At 26.6% G+C, this 21101-nt stretch overlaps 2 protein-coding genes and 2 long non-coding RNA genes across 8 annotated transcripts; 3 read left to right on the forward strand and 1 right to left on the reverse strand.

Moving 5' to 3' along the window:
* Positions 1-394: 394 nt before the first annotated feature.
* pps (protein partner of snf) lies at positions 395-12438 on the reverse strand. Of its 4 annotated transcripts, XM_086914014.1 has the most exons (16): positions 12152-12438; positions 11500-11836; positions 11173-11430; positions 10694-10947; positions 10464-10620; positions 10096-10395; positions 9357-10010; positions 9012-9272; positions 8771-8932; positions 8568-8692; positions 8080-8453; positions 7647-8008; positions 7062-7529; positions 6827-6972; positions 3877-6759; positions 395-3049 (listed from the first exon to the last, which is right to left on the reverse strand). In XM_086914014.1, the coding sequence occupies exons 2-16, from the start codon at positions 11624-11626 to the stop codon at positions 2120-2122; spliced, it is 7461 nt and encodes a 2486-aa protein (XP_086770140.1). In that variant the 5' UTR covers positions 11627-11836; positions 12152-12438; the 3' UTR covers positions 395-2119. The 4 variants fall into 4 exon arrangements, with proteins under 4 accessions (XP_086770140.1, XP_086770142.1, XP_086770141.1 ...); XM_086914016.1 differs by having other exon boundaries at positions 7647-8002; positions 10105-10395; positions 11500-12240; XM_086914015.1 differs by having other exon boundaries at positions 7647-8002; positions 11500-12240.
* Positions 711-11175, forward strand: LOC147656620 (uncharacterized). The gene is made up of 2 exons (XR_015294088.1): positions 711-1072; positions 10774-11175. It is a non-coding gene; the product is annotated as an uncharacterized LOC147656620 (long non-coding RNA).
* Positions 12212-14278, forward strand: LOC100864833 (activator of basal transcription 1). 2 transcript variants are annotated; one of them, XM_086914017.1, is made up of 4 exons: positions 12212-12517; positions 13030-13330; positions 13518-13707; positions 13795-14278. In XM_086914017.1, exons 2-4 carry the CDS (start codon positions 13153-13155, stop codon positions 14069-14071), a joined length of 645 nt encoding a protein of 214 aa, XP_086770143.1. In that variant the 5' UTR covers positions 12212-12517; positions 13030-13152; the 3' UTR covers positions 14072-14278. The 2 variants fall into 2 exon arrangements, with proteins under 2 accessions (XP_086770143.1, XP_003693446.1); XM_003693398.3 differs by having other exon boundaries at positions 12487-12670.
* A 1042-nt stretch (positions 14279-15320) lies between these two features.
* LOC147656621 (uncharacterized) lies at positions 15321-16586 on the forward strand. Its single transcript, XR_015294089.1, has 2 exons — positions 15321-15509; positions 16343-16586. It is a non-coding gene; the product is annotated as an uncharacterized LOC147656621 (long non-coding RNA).
* Positions 16587-21101: the final 4515 nt, after the last annotated feature.

Genomic DNA, 21101 nt, shown 5'->3' on the forward strand with positions numbered 1-21101 from the left:
CAATTTTTATCTCTATGTATATTTTAATCTCTAGAATCATCTCAAAATTTTTTACTTAAATACGTCTAAATATAGAACCGATATTTAATATAGAAACTGAAATCAATATAATTCGAACTTTTTTTTTACAACTGTATGAAGATTATTTCCGTTTTTTCTAAAAATTCTTTTAGAAATCCAAACTAATATAATAAATCATTTTGAAATCGTTTGAAAATTTTAGAACTAAAAAAATAAAAAATTTTAATTTTACTTTTAAATACAATATGTATTATCATTAACATTTAACCCAAAACGAATTATATTATTTTCTAATTCACTCAGTAATCAAACTATTCTAATGATTTAAAATATTTGATTTTTTTGAATTCATTTAAAAAATAAAAAATTTGTATATACTTTTACAATCAAAATTAATTATGTTATGTATTGATCTTCGATATTATTTTTATAATATTAGGTAATTATAATGATAACTATAATGATTGTTGGATGATTATAATGAACAACAGATGATGATGATAATAACTGTAATTAATGATGATAATTGAGTTCATTTACTATTATTCTAGCAATAAAAATGGCATTAATAATTATAATAATAAAAATAATGCTACGAAAGCGATAGTAATGTGATTATATAGTGAATTGTTATTGTGTCACATTATTCAAAAATGTGTACAAAACTTAAGTTTAACGATAATTGATTTGTATAAAACGAATATAGATAAAGGTACACAGGATTTTGTTTATAAAAAGAGTTATATTCGTGCAATGATTAAGATTTTATCTAAGAATAGAAAAAATTGCACGAGAAAAAAATTCTCTTTTGATCAAGATATTTGTTTCTTCGAATTTTGATACATACATAATTCGTACAAGTGTGTATTGATCAATATAAGTTTTCGTTTGAATTGCATATTTTTAGCAATATAATAATCATATTTATGTATAATCATCATTATAATATGTAACAGATCTTCAATCATTGAATAAGATTTCGTATTACTTGCAACATATAAAAAAAATGGTTATATCTCGATAGCATCGGTGAAAAGAAAATGAAACAAAGGTAATAAACAAAATTTAATAGAGAGAATAATGTAAAAATAATATAGTACTAGTTTATCAACATGCGTTAACTATGTGACGCAGAGAGATTAATGCGTACATATAAACTTAAAGCAAATATTAAAAAGAGAACAGATGAGATCGTCGTTTTTTTGGTTAGCCTTTTCATCGATCTCAAAGTGAAAAAATAAACGTTATTATAGTGGATTTTATGATATCTTAAGCGACATAACGATTTGCGCGTCAAAGAATCTACGATTACACCGTTATATGAATATTTAATTTTCCGAATGAAGCGTTACAAACCTAAAAATATTATGTTATACATATTTATGAATTGTTAGAAAGATGCACGATGTATGAATCACAACCGCACAAATAAATATACAAATGTGCTGATTGAAATAAAGATATTGGTCGGTCGTAGATCCTTATAACTAACTTATATATATACACTGACAGCGCACACAAATGTATGCACCGTTTTACATAATCTTCCGAGTAAATTTAAACAATATATTACAGCATTTTCAATAAGACTATATACATATAGCGAAGAGCTTAATGAGCGATATGAACGTTCATTTTCATCGCCTTAGTATTTACAAGTAATCTTAGGTGCCGAAATCTTTTCGACAAAAGATATTTGATTTTCTTTAATTTCTTTCTTTGTTTTCATATTTAATACTACACACACGCATGTACACAAGCAACACACTTATACACATATGCACACACATACAATTCATAAGAGCAAACATCGACATGAACAGATCCATTTTTACGTATCAAATAACAATAAACACAAAATACCAAGTTTATCTATCTAGTACGAAAACATTTCCAATAGTTTGTTCTTTCTCCATATTAATTACCAATCGTTATATCTCATAAAAAAAGTAATGAGTTTTTGTATCAATTTGGCTACATTTTTTTCAGTGATATCGCGTTTGAAATTCGCGAAAAATAATTAAATTTTCAAGTCATGTGATACTCTCAACCTTCCATTGCAAAAAATTTCTTCCTGTATGTAAATGTATAAATACAATTAATCAATCGATTCGGAAGGACCTTGACCCCATCTTGATTTTACCCTTTGTGTCTTGTTTGGAGTACAAGGAGCAATACTATCATCATTAACTTTTCTTTTAACGCTTAACACAATTCCACTTTTTGGAACAAACTTTGAACGAGAAGACATTGTTTTAGATACATTGTTTTCCACACTTGGTGGCGTAGACGGGAACGGAGGAAAATCCTCATCTTCGAGACCCGGAGGTTTCGGCTGTTCAGGAGCTATATTTCGTTTAAAAGTTTCTGGAAAGGGATTTTTATAAGAAGTTCCTTCGTGAGTGGGAGAATCTGTTGTCGAACTTGAAAGATTTACAGATACTGGTATTAATGATGGAGAGGAAATGATTGTTGGAACAGTTGGTGTTGTAGATAAAGTTGATGGAACAGAATTTTCAGTCATCATTGTTCCTGATGCTACCACAGCTGATGCAGCTGCAACGGCCGCTAATTCTTCTTCTGCTTTTCTGATTAAATCCAAATCACTTAATGAACTTAAAGTGCTTTTACTTTCTTTTTCCTTTAAAATTGATTCTCGATGACTAGATGATGGTTCAAGTGAGGATTTATCAGCATTGGATTTATTTGATCCTCCAACTGAGAGTTTCATAGAAGGCGGTGAAGAATATTTTTCTGAATTTTGATAAATTGAAGAATTTGCAGTAGTTAAGAATGTAGCACTGGGTTTGGATGGTAAATATGGGTCTATTTTTGAACTTTCTTGTCGTTTAACATTTGCTAAGATTTCTTGCAAATTTGGTGGTATCGTTATGTTTGAAACTTTGTCAAGAATTGGTTGAGTAAATTTTGAAATACCGGGCGGTGGTGGTGGTGTAAACGATCTTGTATCTGACGGACTGTAAGCTTCTTCACACTCATCACTGGCCGGTGGGTCCAGCCCTAAACCCTGAAATTAACAAAAATAATATCAAAAATCAATAGAATTTTTAAATTTTTCTTTTTTTAAATAAATATATGTATCCATGTATATAATATTGAATCATTTACAATCAAATATAATTTCTCTTTAGAACTTCTTATTTCCTTTTATCCTTGCCGAAATTGTTTTTAACTTACCGAATTGATTTAATAATATTAATTGAAAGAGAAAAAGAAAGGAAAAAAATTAAAATAAAAATCAAAAAACAAACTAAAACTGAAAGAAATAACTTTTACTTATTTCACATTATATATGTTAATTTTTTTAATAAAATAATTATCAATTCTATAATATATTAAAACTGATACAATATTTGTATTTATAATTAAAAAAATTTGGTGCATTTTAAAATCAATCAAATATATTGATAGTATTAAATTGAAAAGAAAATTTATACAATTGTATAAAATATACATATATATATTTATATAATATATAATATATATAATATATATATATATATATATATATTATTTATTATATATTATATATTATATATATATATATATATATATATATATATAATAAATTATATATACAAATTTATATATATATATATAAATTTATATTAATAAGTAAAAAAAAATGAAAAAAGAAATAAAAAATGTAAATGTATATATGTATCAAACATAAAAATGATTTCATTAAAATATTTTCGCAAAAAGTAACCAAACAGCTCGAGGATAGGAAGAGGATACCACGAATAGATCGAAATCAATTTTATTTACAATAGGATAAAAGGAAAAACAATAACATTTGATTTCATAAAAAATAAATCTTGTTAAAATTCTCACCGGCAAAGTAGATGTTGATTCACCAAGAAACGACGAACTAATACTCTGTATTTGTTGCTTCTGCTCTTCGATTTGTCTATTTAATTCTTCCATTTTTCGTTGAAGATCGGTAGAATTTTTACTAGAAGAAATTATGCTATTATCAAGTGGGGTATTATCAATAACCATTGAACCAGATATCGAAGGTACTGTAGCTGTTGATGCCGATGTTGAAGAAGTTCGTATATCAAGATCAACCTCTTCTTCATCCATCTGGCCGGGACTATACGGTTCATCACCATCATCCTCAAGAGGTACTTTACCAGGTGAAGAAGTAAGATCGATCTTTGAAGATAATTCGGGAACTATTTTACATATTGTTGCGGTATCGAGTAACGTACTCCTCGACATTCCTATATGTGCTCTATTCAAATTGTCAAGAGTTATTTGTGTGACAGAATGTTGTTTTTCTTTTGTGGATTCTGTCGTACTAACACTTCCAATTGTTTTATGATATGTACTTGTTCCGGTTGCTGAAGGAGATGAAGACGCTGGGATCGTTGGTGTTGCCGTAGAAGCAACAGAAGCTGCAATCGTTGTATTGGTACTATTAGGTTTATCTTTTGAAGCACTTACTAATGGTGGCGTATAGCTTCGATCAGTGTCTTTTTTCGATAATTTCATTGGAACACTCGAAGTTATACCGGCAAGGCGTTTTCTTTTATTACGAACAATGATTCCTAAAAGAAGATGCGGTCTGTGTTCTTCGAAACCAGGACCGTTTAAAGGTAACAGAACTTGAGGTATTGTACTTTGACTTGAAAATGGCATTATATAAAAATCCTTTATATTTTTAGAAACATTTCCAACTACTCCAAGTCGACTTCTACTATTTAAATAACTATACAGAGTTATGTATGGAATCTTTTCTTCATCATTCGCTGCAGTAAGTCGAATCACTAGAATTTCTTTCGAGCCAGTTTTTTTCATTTTTGAAATATAATCCCACACAGTTTCATGACTTATTCTACCAACAACATCAACTGTATCTGGCAAGTCATCCATCAAATCTTTTGCATGACCACTGACTTCTTGCGCGGTAATAAAGAACTTTGCTACATCCACCATATTAACGAAACCTCTCCAAACTGTTTGCCATCCTCCTTTCGGAGTTTCACTTTCAATGATAGTTGATTCTTGTTCTCTTTCTCTATCAATTTCATCATTTATATCCGGTGTTTTAATCGTAACTGTTGAAGATGGTTCTCTATCCGATAGATCAGAATCATTTCCATCAATGGTGTTAGTTGTTGCTTCGTCTTCAATATGCCGCCAAAGCCGATCTTCAATTGATTTTTCAGATGATGTTCCTGTTAATCCTGATAATTCTTCTTTCTTTTCCATCTCTCTCTTCCTTTCGTCGTCTTTTTTATCGACATCTTTTAAATCACAATGAATGAAACTACTATTACGATTTCTTGAATTATTTTCATTATTTCTATGTCGTTCTTTTTCTTTTTCTCTCTCCCTATCTTTTTCCTTTTGTTTAGTTTTTTCTCTATTATTTTTTTCCGAACGAAGTTTTGATTTTTCTCGATCTCTGGTTCTGGATCGTTCACGATCTCTATCTCGATCCCGTTCTTTTTCTTTATCGCGATCTTTTTCTCGTTCACGTTTACTTTCTTTATCTCGAGATTTTCTTTCTCTACTCTTTTCTCTAGTTTTACTGCGTTCTCTGTCATCTCTACTATGTTTATGTCTACTTCTGCTAATACTTCTACCACGTCTATCGTTCGTAGCCTTCGAACGATTACTCTCCTTCTCTCTTCCCCTTTCCTTTTCTTTATCTCTTTCCTTTTCTTTCTCTCTGCCTCTATCTTTATCTTTTTCCTTATCCTTTTTTCTCTTATCATCAAAACTCCTTAATCTTTTCATATCTTCTTTAGTTTTTAATTTTTCTTCATCATTTGATCTTTCTAGATCTTTTTCCATATCATCCACAGTTGAAGTTATACTATCAGCACTATTTAGTGCAGTTACAATATCTTGTACAGGAGTTTTTGGATCAACGTGATCAATACTACCATCATTTTCAATTATTTGTTCACCTTTATGCGTTTTAACAACAATAGACTTAGCTTGAGCCATTAGATCTAACTCGTTCTTTTTAATCATTTCTAACTGATGCTTTGTTTCTTTTTCTCGCCATTCGGCCAATTCTTGACTTGCCATTTCATCAGGACTTAATCTTACAACAGCATCTGGCGTTAATGATCTATCAGCAATTTTTCTAAATAATGTCAAATTCTTTGTATCTTTTATATTAAATACGAGACTTCTGTATTTAGCTTTATATTTTGCTCCTGTATCTTTAAAATATTTATACAACTCTAGTTCAATATTGTAAGCTAAATCTGCTATTTCTTCATCAGTAAGTTTTAAATCTTCAGTTTCTTTTATGCGGCTAGACAATAATTCTGTCAAAGTTTTTCGTATATTTAATCTTATAGGTTCAGTTTCAGGTTTCTTTGGCGGACTAGGCTTGATTTGTTGCTGTTTTGATTGTAAAATTGTCTGTTTTGATTCCTGTTTCTTTACATTTGGTGTTTGCTTTGGTGATACAGCATTTGGTTGTTTAGATTGTGGTTGAGTAATCAATTTTGTCGTTGTAGTTTTCAATAATAAAGAGTTTTTATTTGATGCTGGTAATAACGTTTGTTTAATTTGTATTGATTTTGTACTTGTTGGTTGAATTTGTTGTACTTGCGGCTGTTGTCCACCGGAAATGACTGTAATTTTTTTACCTCCTGTTGTTAAAATCATTTGCTTAGATCCTTGTACTTTTGTATACGTCATTTTTGGAAGATTTTGTCCTTTTCCAGGTGATAATAATGCAGACTTTCCCTTAAGATACATTTTATTAAATATTTAATAAAAAAGTAGAAAAATAAAAGAAAATTTTTATACTTACTGTTTTAACGGGTATTTGCGTATTTTGAATAGTTGTGATCGTTTTCCCTATTTGTAAAGTACCAAGATTATTTGTCCCAACTACTTCAAATGTAGGATGTTCTTTTAACCATAAACGTAAATTTGATCTTGTTGGAGCATCCGAACCTTAAAAAATATTAATAATAACAAATAAAAATATATTTTTTTTAAATAAAGATTTAATTGAAACCTAAAAATGAACAGAATTAACTTACCAGTTAATACTGTTCCAGATTTTCTCTCAAAGACAATAACTCGTGTATCAGATTTCGGCTTTGAGGCAGAATCAAAAGGTGACAATCTTGTTCCTTTCGGGCTAGTGGTTGATCCTGGTATTGGTTTGTCTTTGGTCAATGTTTCTTGAGCATGCGCAAGTATACATGCATCAGAACAATAAATGCTGGAGTTTCTTGCTTCTTTTTTACAAACAACACATTGCATACCACTAGAATATTGAACACTACCATAGTCACAATTAGAACGTATTAAAGGTGATATTTCTTCACTAAATGAAGTTTGATTAACAGAAGTAAGACTTTTTGGATTATCAAATATATTATCAGATTGAATCCGTTGCTTTCCTGAAGCATTTTGAGTATTCAGTTTTGTTTTTATTTCTTCGTCCTTTTTTTTAGCACAGTTTGGACAAACCCATTCTATTCCTTTTTCCTCCATTTGTTGTCCTAAACAAGAAAAAAAATCAAAAAAAGAAGAAATATAACATTAACAAAGAACATATATAAATTTTATATTATCATATTATTTGAACGAAAAAATATAATATTTATTTTTTTTCTTACCCATTGCTTTGCTAACATGTACGCACTTTCCGTGAAACCAATCTTCACATACATCGCAACAAATCATAAAACGATTATTATGCGGTCGTTTGCATATACACCAAAGTCTATCGGGATCATCTTCTGAATCCGAATTATCTTCTTCTTCTTCTTCCTCTTCTTCTTCATCTTCTTCCCCAATTTGTTTTGGATCTTTTTCTTCCAAATCTTCTTCCTCTTCATCCTCTTCTTCTTCACCTTCTTCTTCTACATCATCTTCATCTCGAATTTCATTTTGACTTTTTTCATCTTGATCTATATTTGTACGAATTTCATGTTTTACAGATTGCGACATCCTTTGTTGCATTGTTTGTACACTGTAACTATTAATAAATATTAAAATATTGTAATTTGAAAATTATAATAATTTTTTGTATTTAACTTATTTACGTACCCAAGTTTTTCTGTTCGTTTAACGGGTTCAAATGTTTTTTGAATAGATTCTGTTTTAACTTGTAATCGTCTGCTCCTAGTAGCTGGTGCTTCGATAGGAGGTAATGTAATTACTCGACCACCACGAATAATTTGAATGGGTTCTTTATCATCTTTTGCTGACTTTTTTCCTGTTTCTTTAGATGTGTTTATATTTGCACTAGTTGTTACTCCAGCTACCGTTGTGCTCGACATAGTTGATGTTACAATTATTGCCGTAGAAGCATCTAACGGCTTAGTACCTTCTTGTTCAGATGTAATCAAAGAAGGAATAAGCATATTATTTGACGTCAATGGTTCAGGCACAACATTTCCTCCTTGTTCAACAAGTGTAGCCTATAAAATTAGAGAATAAAAAGTTGAAAATGAAAAGAGAATAAACATGATTCAAATTTTTAATACTATTTTTAAATAATATATTAATATTAATAAAAATAAAAATTTTAATACATGTTCAGCTAAGTCAACTCCAAGTTCTTCTTGTAATAATAATGCTTCAGCTAATAATTCTTCTTCATGTTTACTAGCTTCCATTTCCAACGTAGCTAGTAAATGTTCTTCACCTTCTATACCACCTAAAAATGAATTAAATATATACTTCGATAAGTATAAGAAATTTAATGATTTCCAATATCTTTAGAAGTAGTAATTACCCGAATCCAAGCTTGGTTGTAATTCTTCTGAAACATTAGATTTTATACTTGATTTAGATTCCACTTCGTGATTTTGTACCAAACAATCACCATTTTCTCGTTTTTCTATGGTAATTGAAGTTTCAGAATTTATAATTCGGTCGGAAGACGTAGAAACAGTACCTTTGATTATAAATTTTAAATGATAATTTGAACATATATAAATTTTTTAAAATATATACAAATATGTATATATACAAACTGGCACGATTTGATGTTATAGACGATGTTGATGATGAAGGTGTTGATGATAAATGAGTAAGAGAATTTCCACTTCCAGAAGAAACAACTGTAGAGGATGTCGTAGAGATCAATGATGTCACTACATTTTCCTGAACTTTCGAATCACTATTCGAACCAACACGACGAATAATATCTGGAGTTGAAAACAATGCAGGACCCAAATTGTCTACCATATATGCTGGCGATTTGCGATTTTCTTTTTTTGGATGTTTTTTCGTGCCTAAAAATAAATTGGTATTTTTTATATATTTGCAATATCATACATAAATTAATTGGTAAAATATTATAAAATAAAATTATTAACCATCAAAAATCTTGTTCTCTGATATTTTACCAGAATCTATTTCTGTTTTCATAAGAATTTCTGAACCATCAGGTTTTCTTTTCTCTTTCTTCAGATCACAAGATTTTATTTTTGAAATAGTACCAGGTGATGTTATTTTTGCTGATTGTTGATGTTGCATATTTGATGTTTGATTCTGTATCATTGTAGACTGTTGTGCTGACGATACTTGCGGTATTGTTCCTTTCATTTGAGTGACTGATACATTTGATGTTATATTTTTAGCAGCGACAGGTATTTGAACTAGTTTACCATCTTTGGTTGCAAAAAATTTCGTTCCAGTTTGATTCAAATATTTCCCTTTGGGAAGAATCATTTGTTTCTTTATGTCAATATTTTTAAGATCATTTGGCTTCATAAGCACTTGCTTTTGTACAAAAGTAACTTTTTGATTAGTTCTTCCTTGTCCAGGTTTTGTAAGAATCATATCACCTTTAATCATATTAGCATTAATCAAATTCGCTTTAACTTGATTCGTCGTTTGCAATGGTTTGTCAAAATTAACTGAAATATCTTCATTCATTATTGAAGATGATTCAATACGTTGCGATTCCTCTTTTTTCCGAGCAATAGTATTTTTAAGCTGTCTTTTACCTCTAACTAAACCAAATCCTCCTAAGAAAAGAAAAAATAAAGTTGTTTTCAATTTATCATGAATTTTTATATTAATAAAAATGAAAAAATAAAAAAAAATAATTACTTCTTATACCTGACTTTTCATCTTTCTCAGGACTCTTCATAGCATTCACAGCAGCAGCCATTTCCATATCTAACCGACGAACTTGTTCCATATCCATTTGTTTATTAGGACCTCTTCTACGTGTAGCTACCATACTTCCTCCTCTAGTAGTAAGTCCTTTTCTACCACCTCTAGCTCTTACACCACCTCTTCTAGGACCTCTTGGACCAAAATCTGAATCATTATCAGATGGTTCTGAATCTGATGATTCAGTTGATGACAGTAACTCTTCATCATCCTCATCATTAGATTTTCCTTGATCTAGTTAAAGAAGTATAATGTTAATGTTATATAAATTAATAAATTTAATGTACCTATGATATGATTACTTTTTCCAATTCCTTGTTGCATTACACCTGTTAAATTTCTTGAAATTGGATGTCCAATAGATTTAGGCGTACTTGTTATGTTGATCGATTTTGAATTATTAGAAAGAGAAGTAGATGTTGCAGGAAAATTTTTTCGTGGTCGACCAACTGGTTTACCCTAGAATAAATAATATAATAATGAATATATTCAATTTTTGTTGATCATAAAAATTTAATTATATTGAACTTACAGTTTTTACAATAGCTTTTGATTTTATTGTGACTGTATTTTCAGTATCGCCAATAGGCGATGATATTTTGGATGTTCCAGGAGCAGGAGAATGTTGACGCCCATATTGTAAACCATCATCAGAAGTAGGTGAATCAATAACAGGCAATGGATCTCTTGGCTTTGGATCAGAAGGAGATAGCCTACTTGTGTAGCAATGATCTAATTTAACACTATACCTTATAGAATTTTGTTGTTCTTCTACTGTTAACATATCTGAAAAACATAATTAATCATTTAATTAAAAATTAAATTATTATTTAAAAATTATTATCAATTATCAAATTAATCATTATTTAATTATTTGAATCAATTATTGCATATATGATGAAATGAAAATAATTCAATTTGCATAATTTATAAATCTTTGTACCTAAAAGCTTCATAGCAGAATTTTCAAGTATAAAAAATTAAAATAAAATAAAATAAAACTAATAATACCAAGCATTGCTGTAACATTTTCTCCTAGAATTTGTTTTGCCTCTTCACTTTGCAAAGCTGTCTCTAATCGTTCCAATTGTTCTGGATCCATTTCCATGAAAGGGTCAACCAAACTATTTGTATCAGTGGATGTACCAGAATTTATTGCAGTAGATGTAAACATTGGAGGATCAACAGTTAATGTGATATCTCCATTTTCTGTATCTGTTTCTGCTTGTCCTACTCTAACAACACTAACATTTGCATTGGATTGATTCACTAAAAGTTAACATGAGTAATCAATATCTAAAACCAATAATTGCAAATAAATTTATAATGTAAACTTACTGATTAAACTCTGCAAAGTTTCTTGATCAACAGATATTGTACCATCATCATTAACAATGATAATCAATGTATCATCTTTCTTTTCTGATCCACTCTCTTGTGGTTCAATAATGAACGAGCTAGACATCTTTTTTTAAATAATGATAATATTGCAGTATTTGCTTTCAATGAAGTTGTCTTATCAAAAACAACAATTGCGTCGCAATTGTCTCACAAATGAATTGTGTCCAGAAGAAAGAAAGATTATATATGCCCTTCAAAGGGAGAAGTAACATTCGAACAAGCATCGAGAGTATCAGAAGGAATAAACAAGAATTCCAATTAATCAGCCGCGTTCCTAGTTAGATGGAAATTAAATTTGGATCCTGTGCAGTATAAGCCGGGTAGGACATCAAAATAAGTTGAATGCAACAAATTTTTTAAGATATATATCAAAGAAATCACGAAAAATTAAGAAAAAAGTAAAATAACAAATAATTAAAAATTGCGATACACAGTATCGTGTCGTTCACGTTTGTCGCGTTATTATCTATTCTACGCTTTATGATACACAATTATAAAAATTTTAAAGATGATAAATATTACACGTTTTTTTAAGAATATCAAATTAAATTGATATTAATTAATAGTAAAGAAATTAAATACACAACACCTTTAATGTCACACTTTGAAAGAAACATAATGTTCATGGTCAAGTAAACAGTACCGCCAAGAAAAGGATAGTCGCCATTTTGTTTGAGTTAGCCAAGTAACGTTTCCCAAAAGTTTTCGGTCATCCGTCGTTGTTTCGTTGTTATTAAGTTATTTCACAATAAAGCTCTTCGTATGAGACTTTTTTTATGTAATTTTCGCAAAAATAACGTAACTAACGAAAAAATGAGACTTTTTTCAACGATACATGATGTTACGAACGCACTTCTACCTTTCTGCACACACTGAGACGCTGCGCACTTCTCGTTGCGCAACAACGAGAAGAGTAAAGCAGTAGCGCTATAGCGCGTTAAAAACACCTTAAATTGTAACTGATAATATTTAATTTTTACGAATCTCATAAATATTTATGATTTGTAATATCTTAAAGTAGTTTCCATGTTATTAAATACTTTAAATAACATTTTCATTTAAAATTTCACTGAAACATGACATATTTGATATATTATATTTTTAAATGGTATTATAAATAAGTTTGAAGTTATAAAATTATAAATCATATTGTATATTTCTATAAATTTTTTTTTTATTTTTTTCAATAAATCTTAATAAATTTTTATATTGATTTTAATATAATTAATGCATATGTGAAAATAAACAGATTTCAAAATAATATTTCTTATTTATTTCTATATATGAATTAAATAAATAATACAAAATAAATTTTTATATATTATTTTATATATTGTATAAAGTGAATTGAAAATTATATAATATTTATAAATATGATAAAATGGTAAAATAAAACTTAAAAATAAAAGAAAAAAAGTAAAATAATAATAACATTGTATATACATTTTAACATTTTGTGTCATACAGTTAAAGTTTTTCCGTAAGAGGGAGTGCGAGAGAATTTGTTCGATTAAAACTAAATAAATATATTACAAAGAAATAATAAGAAAATGAAAATGAATGTATAATGATATATAAAATATCGAAAATATGGAAAATAGTAAAAGTATAAAAATTGCGAAACTTGATGGATTGAAAACAAAAAAACGAAAACGAGGAATTGTATATTTATCTAGCATACCTAAATATATGAATATTGCAAAAATTCGTGAATTATTTTCAATATATGGAGAAGTTGGAAGAATCTATTTTCAATTGGCAGAAAATGGTTAGTTGTCATATGTGAAAAAGTAAAATATGTATAAAAAATTTTATTCTATATAAACATAACCTCTATTTCATATTTTTTAAACACTTTTTTTAAAAGAATACACACGTTCATTCATTTGATAACAATTGCGATATTTTCTATTAATTAATATTTAAATATGTATAAGCAAATCTTTTTTATGCAGTATTGGAACAAGATAGTAAAGCAAAAAAACGAAAAAAAATTCATACAAAATTTTTTACTGAAGGATGGGTTGAATTTGAAAGTAAGAAAGTAGCAAAATATATTGCATCTACATTGAATAATACACAAATCTCAACTAGAAAAAGAAGCAAATTTTATGATGTTATTTGGAACATAAAATATCTTCCAAGGTATAAATAAATAATAATTTATTTTTAAATTGTAATTACACTTTTGAAAAAAATGCATTTATATATTAATAATACCATTTTTATTAGATTTAAATGGATTCATTTAAGTGAACGTTTAGCATATGAACAAGCAGTTCGTAAACAAAGATTACAAACTGAAATTGCACAAGCAAAGCGAGAAGCAAACTTCTTTTCACACAATGTTGATAGAAGTAGAAAATTACATCAAGTGCAGCAAAATGGAAATAATTCTTTTATACCACCTGTAATAAAACAGAGAGACACAGATGCTGAAATTAGAAGCAGAAAGGAAATCGAATTGGTAACAGATAGAACAGGTTTTTTAAAATCTTTATTTGGATGAAATATTTGACTATAATATACATCGAAAGATATTTTTAAAAAAAATATTCAAAGAAATTGTATTAATAAAAGTTATATATTTATTTATATTATTCTTTATATTTAAACAATTATCATTTGATTAATGGAATAATATCTAATTGATTGATTGTAATGAATTTTTTTATCTTTTACATCTTCTGATATAAAATAAATTACATATATTTTATATTTTTTTACTTTTTTCTTTAAAACCTCTATTAATAAATAGAATTTGTAAATATCAATTGTTTATTTTTTTTATATTCTAATATTTAGTCTTCAGAATATAAATTATATCATTAAAATATAAAAATCACATATTAAATTTATTTTGATAAAAATAGTTACATTAAAAAAAATGAATAATAATATACTTATTATATCAAACAATTTAAATTAAATAATAATTTTAAAAAGCAATTATAAAATATATTAAATTATTCTATTCTATATTTAACTATTTATTTAACTATTCTATATAATATATATATATATATATATATATATATATATATATATATATATATATATATATATATATATTGTTATTCTATCAAATAAATAAATTTGTTTTTATAATATGTCATATTTCATTTCTTTTATCATTATCATGTATTTGAGAAAAAAAAGTACAAAAATTCGTTATAATATTTTTCTTATATCATTGTTATTTTTTTTTAATTCAATTTATAAAAAAATTCAAAACAAGATTCAAAAGATTTATACATATATGAAAAGTTTATAGAGAGTTATTCAATTATCTTTAATTTAAAAAAATCATTATATATAATATAATATCGATGAATATAAAATCGAGACGTTAAACTACAAAAGTAAACGATAAAAATTTAAAATCATTGATTAAAGAAAGAATTATAAATTTATTATTATATTATATTATAGTATATTATAATTTGGACATCGATATTTTTAATATTCAATTACTAATGATTCATTTCATATTTCAAAGAAAATAAAATTCTAAAAAAAGAATGTATTTATTTTCTTATAAAAAAACCCATATAATATAATATCATATATAATATCATATATAAATAATATAATATAATATAATATAAAATAGTTTATAATTATTCAATGTTCAATAAATAAAAAATATATATTTTTATAAATTTATGCATCGATTAATCAAACAAATTTTTTTAATTTAATTGGTATTTATTTATTTAATTTGTTAATAACAGAGACACATTAAATTCAATTGAAAGGGAAATGAAAGATAAAAGAAAGAAAAGAAAAAGATAAATGAAAAGATAGATAGATAGATAGAGATAAAAAAGAGTTCGAAAAGGATGATATTTGTGATATTTGTTCGAAACCAACGAAACATCGATTCAGATCCTTAATAATCAATTGACTCAATTTAGACTTAGTTATTTTTCCGTCAGTGAAAGAAGGTCAGTGTTGCTGTCCCTTACAATGTTTGGCGCCATAATGTCGCCTTATATGCGATGTTCTTCCTATATTCTTAATTCTTATTTTCATTACCGTTAACCAACCGGAATAATCTCCAACGGTGTGGATACGTTACAAAAAAGCCTCCATTCTTGATATAACCGAACGTATAACTGTTAATATGAACTGCACTAGTAATGACATCAATACCATTTTTCCATTTCACTTCATTAGCAACTTGTCTAATTCGAATTTAATTAATAACAAATTTAACTTTATTTTTCTTTTATTTTTCAATGTATTAAATATTATAATAATATGTTAAATAAAATATTAAATTTTACATAATATGCTATATCAGATATACATATAAAACGAATTTGTAAAATTTATTTAAATTTGAAAATGAAATAACTTTCAGGCCTTTTTATAGATTTATCGATATTCGATAGATTTATTTAAATTCGATAGTCTAAAACTAAATTTATTTAGATTAAATTTTTTTGTATGTATAATTTTCATATTTATTTACATATAACATGATTTGATTCTTTTTTTTTGATATTTAGATAATTAGATTTTAAGTGGACGAATTTCGTGATTTGCAAAAATAAAATCTTTAAATTGTTGAAAAACAGAAGAACATAATTCTATTTTAAAAAGAAATAAAAAATATATATATATTTTAAAAAAATAAAAGTTATACTATTATACTATTATATTACTATAACAATATCTAACATATCTATCATATATGAATTTTCGTTTGCTTTATTTATTAGAATATTAATGTTTCATTTAGAATCACAATTTATAATCTTAAATCCTTTTTTAGAGATTTTTTAAAAATCAATGGAGGAATCATTTTTCGTAAGATGAATTATGCCATATTGAAATTGACATATGAATTAAATAAAAAGGGAGAATAAAAAAATACTTATCTATAAATTTTAAAACAATTCTCTTATGTGAAAAGAAAAATTGTATAAGGTATATGTTAAAATTTGTTAAATTTGTTATTTGTTTAATTTTGAAGATTCAGAATTTTAAAAAATAATATATTTATAATCAAAATATAATTCATTTGTTTTTTTTTACAATTATTAGCTTACTAATACTGCTTAATAATAATAATTATATAACATTAATTATTTGTATATTATATACAATATCATGATATTAACAAGTAAAATTTTAATAATACAAATTAAAATAAAAAAATGATAAGACAAAATAAAAGTTATTTAATTTCATGAATTTTTAAAGCTTCTCTCATTTTTTTCTATCAATTAAACAATTTCTATTTGATTATTAAAAAGATCAAAAATAAAAAATTAAAATTGGTTTTTTTACAAATATACGTTTTTTAGAAAGATATTTTAATATTTTTTTCAAAAGTAGATCTTTTTTTAAACAATTAAGATATTTTCTAATGAATGACTATCACAAATTCAAAATGATCATCGATTAATTTTTTCGATGTTCAAATATTCAGATTTTAAAACTGTAAAGAAATCAATAAAATTATAAATTTATAAAATATAATTAATAAAATAAAAAATAAATTATAAAACTATAATAAGCATTCAATATGTTGCAATTAATATTATAAAATAATTATAAAATAACTATATAAAAACATTATATCTTTTTTCTATGTTATCTTTTCAACATAAAAACACTTTTCTTTATATAGAATTATAGAATATAAAATTGATAATATCTTTTTTTCAATGTTTATTTTTCTTTTATAACTTTTTATTTTTTTGCAAGATTGAAAAAATAAAAATATAACGAAATAAAAAAAAATTTATTTAAAGATACATTTAAAGTATGAAAAAAAATCTCGTCATTGTTTATAAGAAAATAAGAAGTAGAAATCATTAAAAATCGACAAAATGATTAGATGATTAATTCTATAAATAGATCAGATTAAAAAAATTTTCTCAATAGTTTCTTTTTGTTTGCTATTATATTTAGTTATTTATACAGAGCATATTATTATCCGTTAGAGTGGTTAGATATTCTCTGCACCCTTGGCACCCACGGTTTTAGCGAGATTCAACGACACGTGTACTTAAGGCAATTTCTTCGTCATTCCACGTGTCGTCCTAAAATTATCGTTAATCAACTGTCTTTGTTCTTTCACTGCCGCCTACAATATATTTTTTGCCATTGTCAATTTTCGAAATGTAGTTCGAAACATTGTATCGCGCATCTACGTTCAATCTTAAAAACATAAATCGAAATAATAAAAATAATTCAAAGAAAGAAAAAAAAAAGGGAGAGAAAAAAATATAAACTAAATGAAAATAGAAAAAAAATGTTGGATAGATGATGAAAGATAATAAGAAGGAAGTAATGAAATGAATTGACGATAAAAAAAAATGCAAAAGAAAGAGAGGAAAAAAAGAAGAGAAACATGGAAAAAAGAAAAAATTCTCGATGAATAAGAGATAGGGTACTTGTTATTTGCAAAGAAGAAGATTGCAGGCTCTATTTCTGCCTGTTCGCAATTAGGTGGGCAACTAGTAGTGCCGAGGGAGGTAACTTGAAGCTAAGAGACCGGGGGGCAGCGATAACGCAGCGATTCTCTGGGTAACTTGAAGGGGTGACGAAGAAAGGGGTCCTCCCCTTGAAAGAGAAGGACGCGCGCACCGAACACCCGCCGAGAGGTGTATATTAGACGCAGAACGTCGCGACGCCCAGATCAGAAGGATTCCGTTCGTTGTGGTGTTGCTGTCATTCAACGAAGACTATATCAAGGTATGTCTTTCGAGATACCGATTACGAAAATACATTGTTGTAATTATTGTTATCTCGATCGACACTAAAGTTTCGGTTTTGGAGAAAATTTTATATTGTAACGTTGTCATTGTCTTTAAGGTCTAGATTCGTCCTCGGTATTCAGTGTCGAGTGTCGAGTGTCGTATGTCTAAGTGTCTCGAGTATCGCGTGACTAGGGAATGGAGGAAGGGAACCGAACGCAACAGGACAAGAAAGAATACAGTTCAAGTCGAATCGAATCGAGTTAAATTGAATCGAATCGAGTCGAGTTGAATAAAGTTTACTTACATTGAATCAAAATAGAGATTGAATCAAAATTAAATTAAATTGATTTAAATTGTTTAATGTTTTTTTCAATATTTATTGCTTTTATTCTAAATTGAAGATAAAAAATAAATTTAAAAAAGGAACTTTTCAATGATTATTTTTTGTATAAAACTTATACTGTTTTTGATGATTCTATAGACATAGTAACATTCTCATGGATTTTAATGATTTAAATATGTTTTAAAAAACAAAATTTTGAGCAATTTTTTCCTATAGATACATATAATCAATTTTAATTTTTCAAATATTTATATAAAAATGCTTGCTATTACTATATTAAAATATTACCTAGAAATCACTTAATATTTATGAATTAGGTATTCTTGAAATTTGTAAAATGCGAAAATAAAAGATAATAAATAATTTTTAGTTGAAATTACAATGATCGAAATGATCAAACAATAAATATCAAGTGACTCATATTTTGGATATAATAGTAAATAGATTACATCTGATGCATATGTTGTCATAGATATATAGGCAAAATTCAACGTAATATTATTTTTTACAAACATTTCAAAAACTAAAACTGATTAATATATATATACATAAGAAAAAATTGTTTAAAATCTTATCCTATCATATATATTTAAAAATCATGAAAATCCATGAAAGTACATTGATATATTAATAAATCGATTTTGTTCTTGAATTGTTAAAATGATATTTCTTTTCAATGAAGCTGTTAACGAATAAATAATCGTTTAAAAAACAAATAATTGTAATAAAATAAGCATATATGTACATATATCTGTCCAGCTGTCTTATCAAATGTATATTGAGAAAAGAATGACATTCTCTTGCTTTCTTTAATTGTTCGCTTTAATTTATATCAATTGCATCTGGACATAGTTGAGAGGAATATTGTACATAAACGTTACCAATGAAAGATGTCAACGAAAGATGCACGCTTTTTAATGAATTATAAATGTTTAAATTGCATTTCAGCTTGTTATATTTATATACTAATTATTCTTATTACATCTTGAATTCATATAATTATTTATATCATTTATAAATTATTAACTATTCAACAAATATTATTCATTAATTCTCATAGTCTTTTATCACTGAGAAATATAAATTAATATAGAGATTCTCTAATCAAATTTTCTAAGATAATCAAAATCATACTATGATAGTATTAATAAAATTATAGTAAATGATAAAAATAGATTAGAAAAGGGAAAATAAGGAAAATAATTGAAAAGAAAAGGAAGAAATTTCGTTGATGAATGATTATAAATATGAAAAGACATCTGTAAATATATTAACATTTGTATTATTTGTCTAATATTATTATTTATCTAATAAAAACGGGTGGCGGTTTAGCAAACACTAAAAAATAAATTTATAATATATATTTATATGTATTATTAGATTACTCTAACATTAATATCATCTTCGATAATCAATATAATCGAATGACATGGAATCGTATAATTTTGAAAAGTGTAATTGCTGATTAAAAAATTGATTATAAAAAAAAGGAAACAAAAATTAATCCAATTGTTAAAATAAAAAAAGACATATTTTACTTAAAAATAAATGATTTATTTATTTCATATATTTGAAAATTATTCGCAAATTATTCGAAAATTTTGATTTATTAATTTATTGAACAAAAAATTATCACTAACATTTTAATATTTGATTTAAAAAAAGAATATGTATAATTAAAGTTGAAAATCGCATTTTAAATGCGAATGTGTGATAATCGTACATAAAGAATACAAGTGGCTAGTCAAGCGATCGAACAACCGGACAAACACCGATCCAGAAAGCTATTCTGAGAATTTGCTACGGAACTCGAAGGCGAGCTACTTTCCGTTTTCAGAGAAGTCGCCGAGTTATTTATAGCTCATAGTCCTATCGTGATCTGTTTGTCAGAAAAGAACATTCAATTTTTCTTCTTTTTCTCTAACCTTAATTTTCTTCATAGAATCTCTTGCTAATTTAAATATATGATTAATAAGAACTTCTTAGCAAAAAGTAGCTATTTAATATATTAATTATTTATTCATTAGAATTTCAAAAATTAATAACCAATATATAAGAAACTTGATAAGTGACGAGTAAAAAAAAAAAAGAATAATAATCGTCTGATCTTTGATTTTTCATTTTACGATTTCCATTATAAAATGATAAGATAATCGTACATGATCGAATATCATTATCTAGTCATACAAATGTTTCGTTCTATTTCGAAAGTTCATGTTTGATTATGTTTAAAAATAGAACGATGTATCGAGGCAAAATGATATTAAAGAATTGAAATGAAAAACTCAAATGAATTCTGTTTCCGGACCATATGATAACTTCTATGAGTATATGGAATAAACCATTTCGTTATGACTCGATATGATTCGCGGTGACAGAACACGAGCACGCGCGTGCAGAAGCCAACTGAAAGACAGCGAAAGGGAGGAAAGGGGAAGAGAAGTGAAGTAGGCATCAACGGAGGGGGTTAGCAATGAACG

The sequence above is a fragment of the Apis florea genome, unplaced genomic scaffold, assembly GCF_048593485.1.
Source record: "Apis florea isolate Af1SG1 unplaced genomic scaffold, ASM4859348v1 contig_3571_pilon, whole genome shotgun sequence".
Lineage (NCBI taxonomy): Eukaryota > Metazoa > Arthropoda > Insecta > Hymenoptera > Apidae > Apis > Apis florea.